Source organism: Fundulus heteroclitus, chromosome 11 (genome assembly GCF_011125445.2).
Source record: "Fundulus heteroclitus isolate FHET01 chromosome 11, MU-UCD_Fhet_4.1, whole genome shotgun sequence".
Classification (NCBI taxonomy): domain Eukaryota; kingdom Metazoa; phylum Chordata; class Actinopteri; order Cyprinodontiformes; family Fundulidae; genus Fundulus; species Fundulus heteroclitus.
In genome coordinates this window covers 18,838,674-18,856,885 of record NC_046371.1, presented here as the reverse complement: position 1 = coordinate 18,856,885, position 18,212 = coordinate 18,838,674, and the positions used below count along the sequence as shown (strand labels likewise).

General features: G+C 41.6%; 1 protein-coding gene across 4 annotated transcripts in view; it reads left to right on the top strand.

The window, feature by feature from the left end:
• Positions 1–18,212, top strand: part of trim3b (tripartite motif containing 3b) — a 46,999-nt gene that overhangs the window by 9,445 nt on the left and 19,342 nt on the right. For 3 of the 4 annotated variants that reach the window (XM_012856216.3, XM_012856219.3, XM_012856212.3), the window contains one exon: positions 17,750–17,925. In XM_012856216.3, coding sequence (XP_012711670.2) covers positions 17,780–17,925 — 146 coding nt within the window. In that variant the 5' untranslated portion in view covers positions 17,750–17,779. Of the gene's footprint in view, positions 1–10,548; positions 10,715–17,749; positions 17,926–18,212 lie in introns of those variants that run through there. The other variant, XM_012856213.3, reaches the window with a different exon arrangement.

The window sequence follows — 18,212 nt, the reverse complement described above, 5'->3', positions numbered from 1 at the left end:
CCTAAATCCCACAAAGAATTTGAGGCAACACTTTAAAAGCTGCTGTTGACAAATGCCTTCCATGCTGACAGAGATTGGGCCATTTTCTTGGTTGCAACATGACAAAAGCTGGAAAAAAAAGCTGCAGGGGTGTGATTGCTTTTGCAAGGCCAAAAAAAAAACAAAAAACTGAAGGAACCATTGAGAAATTCACACATTTCTCAGAACGTGCAACGGCCGATGACGTGTCTTAACTCCACAAAAGTGTCCCTTTATGAAATATAACTAACGTTGGGTGTTTTCCTAACTCTGCCAAGAAACAGCTGATGCACAACGTGAGCAGAACCTTACATGGACTTTAAAGAGATGCTATGAATAGATTATTACGTTGGGATTTAATCAGCGGACGACTGCAGCAGAGCACTTTTAAAGATGCATGAGCGGAGAGGCCGGGATGATGAACGTTTGGGGGTAAACGTTAAAACGGTGGCCCGGGGGGGGGAGAGGGGGGGGTTCCTGTAGTTGATCGGGACTGAGCGACTGCTAAGAATGTCCAGCTGGCATGGGAGGAATGTCCCGGGAGCTGCAGGGGAGAGGCGGGAGTCAGACGAGCAGAGATGTAAACCTAGCGCTGAAACATGATGAACGGTTGCCAGTGCTGCTGTAATGACGGGATTTTCTGCTCTGTTTGTGCTGCAGCTATATTTACCTCTCTGCTTAGTTAACGCTAAAGGTGTTGATGCCGTCAATGTCCGACAGCTGCCGCTCTGTTTTAAAAAAAAATACCACTGGTTCGCTCCTGCACTGACTAAAACAAGAGTCCCTTTTTCCGTTCAAGCATGTTTCAGACGCAGCTACTGAAAAGGAGATGGGTTGTTGTCATTTTGACCCAGGTGCCCTACGTGCGTGTGGTTATACCTCAGTTTAACCTTCGGACCTGATCCACAGCTCAGGTATTCCTCGACTTCTCTTTCTCCATCCGAAGTTTATGCGCAAATGTTTGAAGTGGCCTCCACATCACACCTCTAGCGACCGAACTGATTTCCTCCCGTTTAGCGACGCGTGACAGAGAGACTGCGTTTAAGGGAATTGTAAAAGAAGCTCCCCTGTTGGGGTTAATTGTTCTCACCAAGTGCAGCAAAAGCAGAGATTACTCGTTGAGCTTAAATTACATGTCAGTATGTTTTTAAATACGTGTTTTTTTTTTTTATCTCAAATGTTCCTCACAGCAAGACTCCGCATCTTTCCCCTTCTTTCTTTTAATCTCCACAAAGTCCTTAAAGATAAAGGTTCCTAAAGCTTTTATGTGTGGATTTTATGTTCAGTTCTTCTGAATGTTTTAGCAGCAGTCCATCACAGTAAGTCCCAATCATCCGTGATCAGCTAAACTTTGGTATTTTATACAGTCTGCGAACTGAACACATTGATGTGATTGATGCTAACCTGTTGGATCAAATGGGTCTAAAATCTTCAGAAGCAGGTCAGAGAAAGTAAAAACTTAACGCGGGCTGGTGTTTCCCTCCCAGGAAGGGGCAGTTTTGGTTTGGCCGGTCAGCTGGTGCGTTGCAGGTTGCAGATGGTCCTTTTTTTGTCTGCACTTTAGCCACTTTATGATGAGTATATTTACTTCCACCTCATTCCTAGGTTATAATACGTTTGTAGAAGTTGCAGACAGAACGTTGCATTCGTTGCCAAAGTCTGTGTTAGAGACTTGCTGGAATTAAATGAACTGCCTTCGTCTGCGTCACTGCAAAGATTTACCTAATCAGCAACTTCAATCATATCCTCAGGGCTTTGGAAAGAACAAGCATTACTCAGATTTCTCCCAGAAGTGTTCGCCTGCTTTCTCACCTGTGAGCTGTGTTATTAAGAGGCAGCGTGTGTCACACGATCTACTGAAAACTGCAGGGCAAGGTTTCACAATGCTAGTATATTAAGCACTTGATTACCAGTTACCAAATGTCTTATTAAGATTGTGTTTTATAAAAGGGAGGGCTGTTGTGTCCAGACTATTTAACCAAACAGAATAGATTCTTTTTATATATAATTTTGCACACTTTTAAAGGAGGAGGGGGATTTACCGGCTGCTCGTCTTTGCGTTTTCAGTTCTGTTTCCCAGAAGTAACAGCGTGCAGCAAGAGCAGTGTTGACCTGCGTGTCCACCGTTATAAACCGTGTGGACACAGGCGCTCCCCGCGACACGTTCAGGCGCAGCTCTGCTCAGATCACGCAGGCGGATAATTTTAGCCGCGCTCGTGTCACTCAGTCCCTCTGTTTGTTGACGGGTAACAAAAAGGTATACGCCACTCTTGCCAGAGGACCGCACATCACAAAAGTGTGCGCCGTGACGTGTTAGTCAACAGTCTAGAGGCGCTGACTCCTTCTGCCTCGTCATAGCTGCGACGTTTCGTCGTTAAGAGGCTGATGATGCTGTTTAGTGTCACGGCTGAGCTGCTGAGGTGTTTGAACAGCCTCACCACCCTGAGCGATAAAGGTCTTTCAAGTGCCATTGACCTGGTGATCGTTGTTTAGGCTCTCGACTGAGTGTGTTCAGATGTGATCAGACAGATATTCAGGTACTAATAAGTAAATAATACCTATTTAAAAAATGTCATGCATTGATAAAACAATGCCCTTTACTCTTATACCGCTGAACAAAATCCAGCTCAACCAACTTTATTTAGAAGTGGGCTTCCACCTGCTGGCAACAGGGAGGGCAAGCAGAGCATACAGTAAATCAAAGAAGCAGTCTAGAAGCCCAGAGTTACTCTGGAGGAGCTGCAGAGATCCACAGATCTGGTGGGAGAATCTGACCTTTAGTGGCGGAGTGGCACATAGAAAGCAGTCAAGAAACGCACACTGCACTTGTCTGTACGTGTCATTGCAACACATTCCAATGAAATGTGTCCTCTGCTTTAACCCATCCATTTTTTTAGAGCACAGTGGGCTGCCACTCTGTTTGGCCCGGGGAATATTCTGGGGTCAAGGGTCGTGTTCAGGAACCCAGAATGGCAGTCTGTGGGAAACCACTACTCTTCAATACCTTGGTGGTGGCAGCTTCATGCTGTGGGGATGTTTTATTTTATTTTTTTTCTGCAGGGACAGAGAAGCCAATCAGAGTAGCAGATCCCAGGCAAAGTCCAGAACTAAGTCCAATCGAGGATCTTGATGAGCCTGACTACTTTGGCAAAGAAGAATGAGCAAAATGTTCAGTCTCTAGCTTGCATAGAAGTAATTGCAGCAAAACATGTTTCTAAATAGTTTCAAATGAGAATATTTTTTATCTTATAAAATGTGGAATTGATGGTTTACTTTTCACCTATTTCTCAATTATGTTTCTATGTGATATCTGTCACACAAAAGTCCAATAAAAAAAACTGCAGTTTGTGGCATGAACATGATAAACTATTAAAAAGGTTTAAAGGGTATGAATAGTTTTGTATCTCTTCTGGTGTGTGAAAGACCGCATTAGGAACGATTTTTCTGTCCCAGCAACCACGTGCGTTTTCTTCCTGTTCTGAATTATATGCGCGCTTATTGTTGAATAACAAAATGTACATTTCCTGACATTCTTCACTGAGCGTGACGTTGATCTGTGTGAGCAAAAAGCCCATGGCAAAGTTCCTTTGTTTTCACATTGCATTTGGTGTTGCTTTTCTTCTTTACATTCCCCTCTTACATAAACCCTTCTTCTGACCTTTTTTTTCTTTCATGAAATGACAAACCTCTAAACTCTCCACATTTCCATTTAACAGGCTAGGCTCGATGCATTTCCACCTACCTGAAACAGTTTTACGGTCTGGTTTCAGTACGACCGAACTATCCGTTCCTGTTAATGTTGTTCAGCTCAGGGCTTTTATTCCCTCAGTTATTTAAAGAAACAAATTATTTTAGGGTCAGCTCCCTTACCCTGTGGCACAAGCACTTATCTGACTGAAATGCTTCTCTGTACAGGGGAAGAAAGTTAGGGTCAGATAATGAAAAGAAGCATGAGGTAAAAAAAAAAAAGATCCATCCATCCATCCATGTATTTTTAATTTTGAATGTTTTATATAATCTCCATCTATATATGATTGGTATTCAAGCTTACATAAGGAGCTGTATCCATATGCCCATCTGAGCTTCCTCCAAGCTCAGCTGCTGAAATCTGCTTTGATGCTTTGCGTTGTCCTTTTACTGAAATGTGCTGTGCAAATAAATTTGCCTTGCCCTTTTGTTTCAAGAGTCTCCTAATGAAGTTCTTCCTCCAGGAGAGGAAAATAAAGTGATTTAAAAGCCACAGCTTTTTTTTTTTTTGGTTCACCACACATAGCATTTTGCATGTAGGCCATACAGTTTAATTATGGTCTGATCTGACTAAAACTAAAACTAAGTCTAATCTTCTTGAAATTAGTGTATTTTTCCTTGATTTGAGCAGGTAAATAAGATGATATGCCAATGGAATGATTATTTAGACCCCTAAAATAAGATCATTAGATATACTGCACTTGAAATAAGATGATGAAGAAGAGTTGTTCCTATTTTAAGTGCAAACATCTTATTCCATTTGGCATATTATCTTATTTATCTGCTCAAATCAAGGACAAATGCACTAATTTCTCAAAAAACATTACTTACTTTTAGTTCCCTTTTTGCAGTGTGGCCCTACTTAACCTTGATCAGAAACGTCATTCACAGAAGTCCTGTGAGGTCTCGTCGTTTAAAGTAATGCCACCCGCTACAGCAGGTCAATTAAAGCTTTCCTTGGCTTAAGACTGCGCTGACATCACATTTAAACTCCCTGCTCTCTGGGACTAACATTGTAAAAAAAAAAAATACTGTGCACAGGCATAAGAAAAAGCAGAAACACCCTTTTTTTTTGTACAGGAGTACGTAGGTGAGTACATTTTGCTTTTGGTAACCTGTTTTGTGTTTCTCCTGATGTTTGTGGGAAGCCTTAATCCTCACACAATTTACTCGCCCACACCTGTTTGGCCTGAAGGCAGGTGTGTTATTCAAACAGCCGCCTAACTCCTAGTGAAAGGAAAACATCCATTTTTTATGTCTAACCACATATAAAGTGGTTTGCATTAACACTTTGATTGAACGGGCATATTTCTGTCTCGTGTTTTTATTCAGATGCAAAACAAAAACAAAAGACGCTTGATATGTTCATCAGGAGGTGAGCCGACCTAACACGGATAACCCTGCTCTCTTTGTACATGACTGCAGATGCTTAAAAACGTATAAACTGCAGCATCGACGTTGTAAGCCAAGCTTTGGGATTGTTGGCACAGAATACGCATGAATAAGGTGTAAGGTAATTAACTATTACGCATAGAGGAGATTTCTGAAGTGACGGTTACAGTTCAACGTTTAGCTAGATGTTTATCCTCAGTCATTTCTTTCGTAACTGCTTTTTAAAACGGCGCGTGCCGTTGGGAGCACGTGACTGTCAGTGGTGTGAAGGGGATGAGAACTGATAGCTCTATATTTAGACATATATGTATGTGGAGGCTTAAGACAGGACTGTGCAAGAGATCGGAGGGCTACCCAGCATGCTAATGAGCTGTTGCTGTGCATTCTCGATTTCAAGTCTCGTTATGAGGAGAAAAATCAAGACCTAAAAGCTCAGAGCAGTCCTACCCTGCAGGGATATTACAGCACTGGTGATAAAGGTTTATGTGCGCTCTTCATAGGCATATGGATGTCTTGTTTATTTTAGGCTTTTATTCATTTGTTTGAACAAATTTGGTGCACTTTTAAAGAAACAATTGGGTTTAAACCTATTGCAGATCGTGTCTAATCAAGGCACGGTTGAATTTATTACCACAAGCTCAATTATTTAAACACACCTCCAGTGATATTTGTTGTCCTAAAGTATTTTGCATCATCACCACACACGTTTTGTATTTGTAGTTCTGAATTTTTGTTTTTATGATCGGAGATGATGAGGTTTATTTTAACCGCTTAATTTACTGACATGGACCTGCCTAAGCATACGTCAGTCATTACATATAGGGTTGAGGTCAGATTTACACCAGAAGCTTGATGTTTGCCTGCTTTATCCGATCCGAAATCAATTTTGATGGGTGTTGGGGTCCAACTCGGTTCATGGTTTTAAGCATCCGACCCAAACTGTCACCTTGAGATGAAAGGATACCGGTTGGGATGTTTAGGAGCAACCCAACAACCCAGGAGCTGTAAAGGTTTAAAACAATCATAAGCTGCTGGACCCTCGGTGTCACTATCAGGCAGCTGACACCTTCAACCTTAACAGAACGCCTTGTGAAGAAAGATTATATTGTCAGATAAGTCAAAGATTGAGCTGTTTGGCAAAGATATGTTTGGATGACTCAGGTTTACACATTGAAATATTCGACACTTTGCAAACAGTCAAGTACGGTGGTAGCAGCATCATGCTGAGCGTCGGCTTCGCTGCCAGTCGTACTGGTGCAAATCCCCAAAGGGAGTGGGAAGATTCAATTCAATTCAATTCAATTCAATTCAATTTATTTATATAGCGCCAAATCATGAAACATGTCATCTCAAGGCACTTTACAAAATCAAGTTCAATCATATTATACAGATTGGGTCAGATTATACAGATTGGTCAAAAATGTCCTATATAAGGAAACCATTTGATTGCATCAAAGTCCCGACAAGCAGCATTCACTCCTGGGGAAGCGTAGAGCCACATGGAGAGTCGTCTGCATTGTACATGGCTTTGCTGCAATCCCTCATACTGAGCTAGCATGAAGCGACAGTGGGAAGAAAAACTCCCCATTAACGGGAAGGAAAACCTCCGGCAGAACCGGGCTCAGTATGAACGGTCATCTGCCTCGACCGACTGGGGTTACAGAAGACAGAGCAGAGATGGAGAATCCTTCATCTTCACTTTAACAACTACGTTTATAAGTAAGATCTGTGCCAGGAATCCAGGACGTCTGCATAATTTGCACAATTTCTGGTGAACTTTAGCCAGAGGCACAACATTTCTTCTGCGACTTTCCAAGCAAACCTCGTCCGAATATTACTGCGTAACGGTTGAAGTATATTCCCGTTAAATTGTAACTTGTGCACTGTATTCTTGTTTATAAAAATCCATTAAAGTTGTTTGCCGTATAGGTCTGGCATGGCGTCGCAGTGATTAACGTCGTGTCTTTGTATCAGAAAGGGTCCGAATCTGCCTGGGCTCTATATCTGCATCGGGTTCTCTTGGTACTCCAGCTTCCTCCCACAGTCCAAATAACATCGCCGTTACAGTGATGAAATCTGTGTATGCATGCTTGTTTGGCCAGAGGGTCTTGACTTGTCCAGGTACCCCGCCCCTCACTCCATTTCTCATTGAGGAGATGGTCACCGACCTTTTGAACACTTTTTGTTGTCTCAGCCAAGGTGTAATGCTGTGTGCTGGTTGCTGAGCTACAAGGTTAGATGTAGGGCAATGTTTCAGGGAACAGGGCCAAGAGAAACTAATTAAAACATCTGCAGCGGAGCGCTGGGACGCGGACAGACCGGATAAAAGCTGCCAAACTACAAGGTTCTTTGGGGTTAACACATACTGTATTTTGTGTAAATATAATTTTTTTTTTTGGGGTGTGTGTGTGTGTTTGAAGACAGGTCTGTACTCTGAGGTCACTCTGCATTGGCATTAATGCCGAAGAGATTTCAGGCTTTTTGGATTGTGGAACGATCATGCAACATGCAATTATAATGAATGCGAAAAACAAGAATAAGCTGCAAAAGTTTGAATTTATTCAGGATTTACTCTGAGCAACTGTCTATATATAGGGTGTAATACATGCAATACAATGTACACGTTACACACACACTAGTATTTAGTTAGATATTTTATATTAAGATGAGAAACCACACTTTTTGGTATGATCAGTAATGTTGCGACATGATTCTTGACTCTTTTGAGCTCCCCTACCTCTCCGTCAGCCCCTCATCCTCTTGTCTGAGTAGCACACTGTTATCCATGTCTCCTTCGGCTCATCCTTGGCTCCATAAATCCCACTTATTCACCTCATCCCTCTCTTATCGCACCCTCTAATCCTCCGACATCCCTTTAATCTCCCTTCTTTGCGGTTTCTCATCTTTGGTGCAGATCAATGGAAAGGTATTTACCCCTCAAACTTTTCCACATTAATTTACATTACCGCCTCAAACATCAGTGTATTTTATTACCATTTAATAATGCATAAATGTGAAGTGGAAGCAAAATAGTATAATTTTCCATTTATCTTTTACAATTGAAGAAAAAAAAAGTGAGGTATGTTCTGAGCTCCGGTTCCATTTCCATGCTGAAGAAAAACATTCCCACACCCTGATGCTGTCCCCACTATCTCGCTGAGGTGCAGTTTTAGTTTTTCTTCACTGAGGGTGTGCACAGAGGTCCAAAAAAGGTCAAATTTGGTCTCATCTGACCACAGCATCCCACCTGAGCTGTAGATCCTCACAGCTCCTCCAGAGTTTGGCCAGTTTGTAGGTTACAGACTGAACGGTGCTCCATGAAACTGGATTGTCTGATAACCTTACCATGTTTTTACCTTCTACTTGTCTAGTCTACTCTGTTTGTTTTTTTTGTTTTTGTTTGTTTTATTGATTTCATGATGCATTTTTCTCAAACAATGCTCTCAAACCTCTGAAGCTTTTCACAGAGCAGTTTGCGTCTTTGCTGAGATTTAATTACACACAGCTGAACTCTATTTGTTGAAGACTTTTGCGAGGCGCTGTTTCCTTATGCATGTCACTTACATCCATTCTTCCTCACGTCTGCTTCCCTTTTCAGTTACAGGGAGGTCATCGCTACTTCATATCAAATATCCTCTTTTAAAATAACTTTCTGTGGAGCATTAAAAAAAAAAGCAAACATGTAATCAATGTGTTCAGTCAGGGGGGGGGGGGTAATTGTTTGCTGAAATCAAGTTGGAGATACCAGTAACCAGATCAAGCTGACTTCCTGCTACACCCACCGCAACAGTCTGCAGGCCTCATGAGTTCTGAATGATGGGCGATTTTTTCAGAAAAAGGTGTGGGAGGAACCGGAGGAAGCGGTGCGGGGGAGGAGGAATGCCTGGACTCAATCCGCACAGATTAACGGCAGATTGATGGAGGGGGGCGAGAACCGTCACCTTCTGGCCCAGATTATGCTCTGACCACATCATGAGGACACAAATGGTGTGAGTGCGAAATACAGTTCTTGTGTGGGAGCACATTTTAGCTTTAGTGCCTCGAAAAAGTATTCACACCCCGTGAACCTTTTGCGCAAGGTTTTAACTTTAAATCCAAAGGTTCCGATGCGTTTTATTGGGATTTTAAATGACAGACCGGTTAAAGGTGTAGTGCACGATTCATTAGTGAAACGGAAAAACAGTACTTGTTTTATTAAACATATCAATAAATAAGCATCTGAAATTGTGGCATAGAATTATATTTAGCCTCCTTTACTTTGATACCCCCTGAATAACATCCTGTCACCTATTAGTAAATAGGGTCCACCCGTGCGTAATTTAATCTCTGCGTGAAAACAGCCGTTGTGTGAAGGCTTATTGAAGGTTTATTGGAGAACGTGTGTGAACAAACAGCATCATTAAGACCAGAAAAAGCATGCGAGAGGTTGGGAGTAAAGATGTGCAAAGCTGGTTGGCACCAAGACTCAGAGTTGTACCAGCAATTGCTGAGAAAAAAAAAACGATTCTTTATAATAATGTAGTGGTGTCCTAATGCCCTGTATGTTTGAGATTCTTTCGAGTTCAACACACCTAAACCAGATAAATGGTTCATTATCAGGCATCTGTTGACCTGCCAAGTAGGTAAATAAGCCGTTTGATTCAGCGCTGTTGGGACGGGGACATATGTACGACATGCTGGACATTGGTTCTTCTGCAGTGGAGTTAGAAACCCCTGCAGTGGTGAGATGAAATGGTGAAAATGTGATATGGGTGTGAAAACCTTTTCCCAGGCTTTTTCATTTTCTAATGAAGAACCACTTTTACTGTTCAGTGTTTCTTGGTTGCTGCTCTTTGTCAGACTGAGACTCATGTTCTGTATTCCTATAATAAAACATTGGTTAAAGGGGACATCAGTAATTATGTTACATTAGCCTTCTTTTATTTCCAAGCTTGTGTTGGCTCGTGCGCCTGGCTGGCAAAGGGGTGACGTTTTTTCTCCAAACAAAAGGGGGAAAAAAAGAAATGTAGAGCCAAGATTAAGAATTAATCTTCTTTCAAGATCCGGATCCGTCTAATGGTTGTAGTTTAAAATGTAAAAACTGCAAATTATATCATGAGGCGGCAGGTTAATGTGTATGCTTATATGGAACAGCGTTCCCTTTTCTCTCTCCACCGTTTTCTCCCTCTCGCCAGCACGAATTGTTGCCCTATGATGCAATCCGTCGTCCCCTGCGTCGCCCAGCCAATCAGCGAGCAGCAGTAGGAGGGCATCCAGTCGGCTCACGCTCGTAAACAGCTCTGACAGTAGGAGGGCCTGTTTAAAATCCCAGCCCCACCCTCTGTTATCATATGCGTTCAGCCTTCTTTTTTTTTTTTTTTTTTTTTTCCTCACTGTGTATGATTTTGCATGGAAATGGGAAAAGGAAGGAGGAGGAGGAAAAGGAAAGGAGTCAGCAGGAGATGGGAGTGAGCAACAACGTGTGAGTCAGGGCATGCTGTTGTTCCTCAGGGGGAAACTCACACGGACCAGCTATGATGAAGCCTTCTAGACGGTTGTTATCCTCTCTCGGCTGACAGTAGGTAGTGGCTCTGTCAACGCTCTCTCTGTTTGGCCTTGTGTTCACGTCTGCACGTGTGGCTTTACGCTCCTCAGATTGGTGTTTTTTTTGCACGGGCCGTCATCGGCACACACCGGCTGGCCTTGTACAGGTGCACCGCAGCGACCGGGAGCAGAAGGAAAAATGTGTTTGTACACTGTCTGTCCCATCCCTGCTGCTGAAATGTGAGGCTAGCATTTAACTTCCTGTCTCCTTTCTTTCTTTCTTTCTTTCCACGCAACAGGCCATAAGGACAAGCGTGCATAAACTGGGAGAATTTGAACTGTTGCATAAATACAACAACAGAGGTTTTAGCTCCCAAATAGAAAACGAGCTACTTTTCTGTTCCTGCAAAGCCGACAGTGAATGGAGGCATTGTGCGCCTGGGTGTTAGCTTTTTGTTACACGCAAATCAGATTCTGCACACTTGCACTGGAATACACACCCGTAAACAATTTAGTTGCACACACGCACGCATGCACACAGTTTAATCCCAAGAGTTTTGGAGAATTACTCAGGACTGAGGTCACCCGCAACACTGCTGCTGTTTCCCGGTTGAGCATCATAGCCCCGGGAATTAAAACACTCCTCATTTTTATGGTGTCGGTTGACAGCTCCTTCATGCAAGATGCCTCCTTTCACAAACACATCTGGGGTTTTCTGGGCTTCCTGCAGTCCTGGCTGAAGGAGCCCTGGCTGGCATCATGCTGCGTTGGACTGGAGAGCCTAAACTCAAATCTGCATGCCTTCAATCACCCCGGAGCCTGACAGTCGGCCCGGTCATGGTTACTTAAAGAGCGTCAAATGAAAAGATTCTGCTCCACTTTTGGAGTTTAACCGTGCGTGAATAAGTGCGCCCAGACTTTACCGTATCGCAGGTATGAAGCAAGAGGTGTTGCGTGCGTTTTCTTTGCTGCGCGTCTGTTTTTTTAAATGTTTTTCTCAGCTGTTTGATGTAACTGGAGTGAGATCTCTTTTAAAGTGCATTTTCATGCTTGAGTCCAACATTTCTAAAGAGAGCTTGAATCAAAGTGGCATTTTTGCGATAAGCCGGAAACCAAACAGAAAAAAAAAATGAAAAATGTAGCTATTCGGCCCACATTTCATTCTCCTCAGTTTATACGCGAGACCTCTAATTCCATTCACTCCATCCATTCGCTACTTTATTTATATTATATTTATAGAGTGATGGCGGCCTAAATCTTCTTGGTGTTGATAAGGATAAACTCGGCATGCGCTTTCTCCATGTGAGTTTTCTCATACTGTTTCCACCAGAAACTTTTGATTGCAGTTTGATCTAGTTTCGTGGTGGTTTTCAGTTTACACGCACTCTCAAACCTCAGCTTCAGTGAACATCAGTTTTTGTTTTATGTTTTGCAAAAGATTTTCATCTGGCATTAGGTTCAGACTTTGGCTGGGCCATTCTAGCGCATGAACATGCTTTGATCTACATCAGTCAACAGCAACCAGCTCACTTGTCCCTGCAGGAGAAAAGCATGCCCATAGCATGATGCTGCCACCATCCTGTCGTACGGTGGGGTTGGTGTGTTAAAGGTAATGTGCGGTGCTAGGGTTCTGCCAAATGTAGCATTTGCATGGTTTTAATCTGACCACACCGCTTCCGTCCATGTGTTTGCTTTGTCCCCTAGTCTGGCTTTCTTTTTTGTAACTTTTCCAAAAAAGCTCTGTTTGCGGACTGCATGTCTAATAGCTGGCCTGTTGAGGGATTCTCCTTCCTTACCTGTGAATCTCTGCAGCTCATCCAGATATTACCAAAGGACCCTTTGATTGCGTCTCTGATCGATGCTTTAGATTTGTATGTTTTTATACCTAACACTGTTAACAATTTCTCAACAAAGTCCTCTCTGACCTGTCTGCACTCTCGGTTGGTATAGGTAATACTGTTTGTTTCAGTTTTCTCCTCCTCTTAACCTCTGAAGCCCTCAGAGGATTTCATTGCACATACTCTATGTGCTCAATTTGTACCAAGTGGGTGACTTAAGAGGGCTGTCAGTTGTTTTTGATTTCACTGAGAGGCAAAAGGTATAGGGGAATGGATGTAAAATGCATAGCAAACTTTCCAGGTTTTGATTTTTAAACAGTGTATAATTTCCCTTACACTTCATGATTGTATGCTTCTCTGTGTTGCTCTCTCACATGACATCCCGATACGTTGAAGTATTTTTTAACGTGTCGAATTGTGGTAGAGTTTAGGAGTTATTGGTACATTTGCAAGACGCAGCACATCCTCCTTTCCTATTACATTGTTTTATTGTCAGTCCTTGTGGTCGAAAACAAATCTCCGCTGTTGCTGTCTGCTAGCTGTGGGGTTTGGAGGATATTGATAAAATGTTGTGCTCCTTCGATGTTAAAAATGATGGTCAAGTAGGTCAATCTTCTATTTTCCATGCCTTGTAAAGCCCTGCCTGTGGTATTTTTTTTGAAGGCGGTCGCGTGTGACACTTGTTCTGATTCATGAACTCATTTGGACAGAGGTGTGGGGAAGCTGCTGCAAGTCAAAACAACTGCTTTGAATACTTGTGAAAACAGGAACTGTCAAAAAATAGTTAAAGCGGCGCTAAATTCAGTCTGGCATGTGTACAAAGAATGACTGCATTAAAGTTAGGGTCACAATACAACCCAATTCTCCTGGGTTCTGAAGATCAGGTGGTGTGATTGTAGCTTTGCTGTCAAAATTGTATCCATAGGAAGCCTGTATGTAGTAAAGATTACTGGTTCAAGTTCTGCGACCTTGTGAAACTACAACCTTGGTAAATCAATTGCATTTTGTGGAACATCATGTCCGGTCAAGTCTTTGATGTTTGTGTGTTGATGTTTAAACACCCCCGTTTTGTATAGCGTCTGTGTGTTGGGGTGTACAGTTCAGAGTGTTCTACTGCATCAGGATGGGGTCTGTTACTTTTGCCGGGATGTCACTGTCTTATTACTGTTTTCATATTTATCATCTGACTATTTTAGGATGAACGGTCAATGCTTAACGAGTGCCCCCAAGTATTCAAATAATTATTAGGTGAATTAATCAGAAGGCAGGTTGGACGGCTGTCTGGCGGTGCATGCAGACGTGATTGATGCTACTGCAGTACGGGTACGGTGCGGAGGCTGCGAGGAATCCAGTGTTGTTAAAAGTGAACGTGTTACACTCAAATCTTCCTGCGTATTTCAAGATAAAATAATTCTCCAAACTCCGTATATTCTCTATTTCTTCTACTGCACGCATGCGTTCATTCGGAAAGGTGAACACTTCGTAATAACCGGTGACATGGGGTCAAAAGTGCGTACTAGAGCATCCCTTCACACATTTTCAGTGTAGTGCTTGTACAGCTGAATTGTTTATTGTGAATCATCATCAGTGCAGAAACGGTGTCTTAACATTGTAGAATGGGATTGTATTATTATCAGGTAATTTCTACAACATTTGGGTTGCATTTAATGAGCACGTGGGATCTGTAAAAGATGTAAATATGTGCATCAGGGTAGCCTAATTAAGCTGCTAATCAAATTGCGTATGTTAATTTAAGATGCTTAGGAAGTTGATGCTTGAAAGTTAACTTACTTAGTAAGTCTGTGCATCTTCTTACTCCTGTTCCTTTTTTAGGTGTCCTGTCTGGCAGTGTAGCATTAAGAATTGCTGTCTTAATGCCAAAGAGAGCCCAACAGATTTACTTTCACAAGTGGAGCATTACTGCTTTTTCTACACTGCTTCGCTTGATATACAAAAAACTTTATTGGATAGTATTTTTGGGATTATTTCAAATTCAATGGACACAGAAACAGAAAAGGTAACATATAAAAAGATTAGGCAAATGGTTAAAAAACGGAGAAAAGAAGGTAAAATAGAGCACAGAAAAAAAAGCAAGATAACATTCCCAGAGTCTGCTTCTACAACTGCAGAAAGAGAGATAGAAAGAACAACAACACCAACATATAAAGTATCACAGGTAAAAACATCCAATGCCTAGAATAACATCACTGAAAAATGCACAGCATTGTTTAATAAAAGGTGTATATAGTGACCCAAAGTTAACTTTAGGGTTTATTTGTATAGAGATGGGTGTTTGTGAGAGTGTGCTTGTGTATGTAAGGTTTATCCATAAGGAAAATGCTCAATAGCGGTTGTGAGCCAAAGACCCGCCGTCCAGGGCGCAGAGGCACTCCTCCTGATCCTATTCCTGTTCAGAAAGCTTGGGAACCGCTATTTTAGCTTACTTCATGTTTTCAAGGATTTCTATATTCTGTATGCCTGGCAGTAATCAGGTCAAAGCGTGGCTAATAAAGTTGACCTGAGCTTTTGGAAACATGACGTTAATCACAGGTAATTAACAAGGGGAGCTGTTGCTTTTTTTTTTTTTTTTTTTTTTTTTTACATAAAGCCAGGTTGATTTGGATAACATGTTTCGTCAATAAATGAAATTATTTGAAAACTATCTTTTGTATTTACTCTGGTGAATTTTAAACACTGAAGGTCTGAAATGTTTAATTTTTATTAAAAAAACCTGAAGAAATCTGTAAAGCAACATAAATTTCACAATGCTGTAAGCCTCTTTGTATCTGGTTCATTAAGAGCAAACTTGACACTTTTTACTTATAGTTTAAGGCGAAGAACAGAATGATATAAATCGACATATTCACATAGATCTAGACAAATCTGAGCTACTTACTGCTTAGTGTTTCGTTCGTGCACACTGTCACCACAGGGTGAAAGTGATATGTTGTTCTCATGGTTAAGAGCCACAGACATGACCTTTAACATCCCCGCTATAAAGAGTGCGTGTCATCGGATCCTCTCTGCAAGCACACAGTTAGGCTCCCTATCAACCAGATTGCATGCTTGTGTCACAATAGGGAATGAGCACAGATTGGAAATTAGAGACTGAGGGTTGCATTAGATTCAGGTTCAACAGATGCAGAGTTAAGAACAGCGGCCACAGGGGGCTGATAAATCTAAGTTAGCCTTCGAGCACGGGTTTAAATGTTCTTTTCACTGCAAAGGCTGAAATCTTACTGCATATGTTCAGTGAGCGCTTGCTTCTGCACAAACTGCTTTCTGCCTATTCTTCGTGTAAGGAAATGAGCACGTCTGACGCATAAATAATACATATGCTGGCCTACTGAGAAAGTATGACCGAACCACATGGCCGAAAACCCCCTTTGGCAACGCTGAGATAAAAGCTGGAATGTGCAGGTTAGAGGACATTTAAGCCACATGAAATGTCAAGTTTGTGAAATGTTTCATTGGATGCCTCTTTTATGGACCCATTGCATCTTCTACTGTTGACATCTTTTCAACATAACGGCCGTGCTTGCACAGATGAATGTGGAAGTGGGCCATGTGTAGCAAGGACTGGTTTGTGTTGCTAGGCAGAGTATGTAGCTCTGCAGCTATATTACTCTAGATGAGATTATGCAAAGCCCGAGGCTCCTTTGCTCTGCTGACCCACAGAGGTTTAGCAATCATTTAATTTCCATGGCATTTAATATCTTTTTTAGAGAGGGGGATTTTTTTTTCCAATAAATCAGAGCAAATATTTTCCTGAATTAAGCTTTTGAATCAAACTGGACACAACGTTAGGTTTTTATTCACAGAGGCAATTGGTTTGACATCTAACTGCAGTCGTGAGAAACTTGCACATTTGAATAAGCTTAATAATTTTACAACAGTGCTACTCTATAAATATTATTAGGTAAGTTATAAATAATATTCAAATATACAGCCATTTTCAGTAACATAGGACTACTTTGCTTAAACAAGCAAAAAAAGTAAAAAAAAAAAATGTATATCATCCAAATTCATGAAAATATGACTCGCAAGCATGACTCGATGCTTGCGAGTCATGGGAGCTAACCTATAGTAGGAGATAACTGGGTTGGTTGTCACAAGTATGTTTGTAACGGTGATTAAATCACCTCAGATATTTATTTTGGTCTCTCTCCCGTTGAAGTCCACGAACTTGCATATAAATATGCAGTCTACGATGATGTCCCTGTCCACAAAAACGGAGACGGGAAGGAAATAGCAGGAACAGACTGGTTGTCTTTGTCAAAATACACCCAATCGAACTCCTTCAGCCCACCAGCCTTCAATAAGCATATTGCGGGTCAGTTCTTTCCCCACTTGAAGAACCCACATCAGTTTGAGCCCCAGTCAATTTGGGATATGGATGAAACATTTTTTTAAACAGATTTATCTCAATTAGCCTAACCTATGATGTTTTGTCAGTTCATGCATCTAAGATGTTGCTTCCTCAGTAAGATGCTTCAACTACAGTATGACATTAAACATTGTGCATTCAAAGATTATAATAAAAGTAACCTTTTTCAGAAGCTTCGCTTCTAAAACAAAAATATAATTGACCTTAAACACAGTTTAATGACTGACTGGATTTTTACAAGTTGCGTTCTTTAAATGTTGGCACTTTTGAACATGACAGGTTCCATTTACTTAAAATAGATATTCAGGTTTTAATTGCTGAATCTGCGGCTAGACTAAAAGGAAACACTATCTCTCTTTCAGATTTACCCTTGGGCAAGTACAATTTACGCACAATTTCCCTACAATAACCCTACCTGCAGCTGTTTTATCTTTATTATTCATATTTTTCTAGTTGTGTAATTGTCAGTTTTATCCACATTGTTGTTAACACATCAGAATATTTTATTTATTGGCTGTCTCATGTCTTTTTCCCTTACTTTTCGTCAATTGTGGATCAAGTTTTTTTTCTTCAGGGATTGCTAGATTTCTTACATGATCAGTGCAGAACCAGATTCCCACCTCCTCTGGTACTTTTTTCTGGTTTTACCCTAGAAATCGCTAAATAACAAAGAACACACTTTTCTATGTTTATATCATAAAGCTTTCCACTCTTCAGTTACTGTTACCACTTGAAAGAAGTTTGCGTTTTCATCACAAAAGCCTAAATCTGACACCTGGTAGGTAAGCCGAGTCAAGGATGCCAGCGTCTTGATTAACTTATTTCTTCTTCTTCTATCCTTCAGGTTGACTGCTGTCATCGTCTGTGGCTTTAAATGTCCACTGCCATGGCCAAGCGTGAGGCTGGGAGTGCAAGCCCCGTGGTGCGTCAGATAGACAAGCAGTTCCTGGTTTGCAGCATCTGTCTGGATCACTACCACAACCCCAAGGTCCTGCCCTGTCTGCACACTTTTTGTGAAAGGTAACCAACGGCGGATCTGTCAGAGTCGTACGGCCAAGCCTGGCAAGTCTCTGCTCACTGTTACATTTGATTTTTTTATTTTTTTATCAATGTACTGTACATGCAACACAAGTTTTGAACTGTAGCTTCTTCTCTGCTTGTGGTTCCCGGATCATATCCTATTAACTGTGAAATTATTCACAGCAGCACCTCATCTAATTCAAATCCCCAAACGCAGTATAACAGCTTAAACACTTCTCTTTGTTGGCTCCTCGGGGAGGCCTGCTGTGGTAATGGCTACAGTCAAA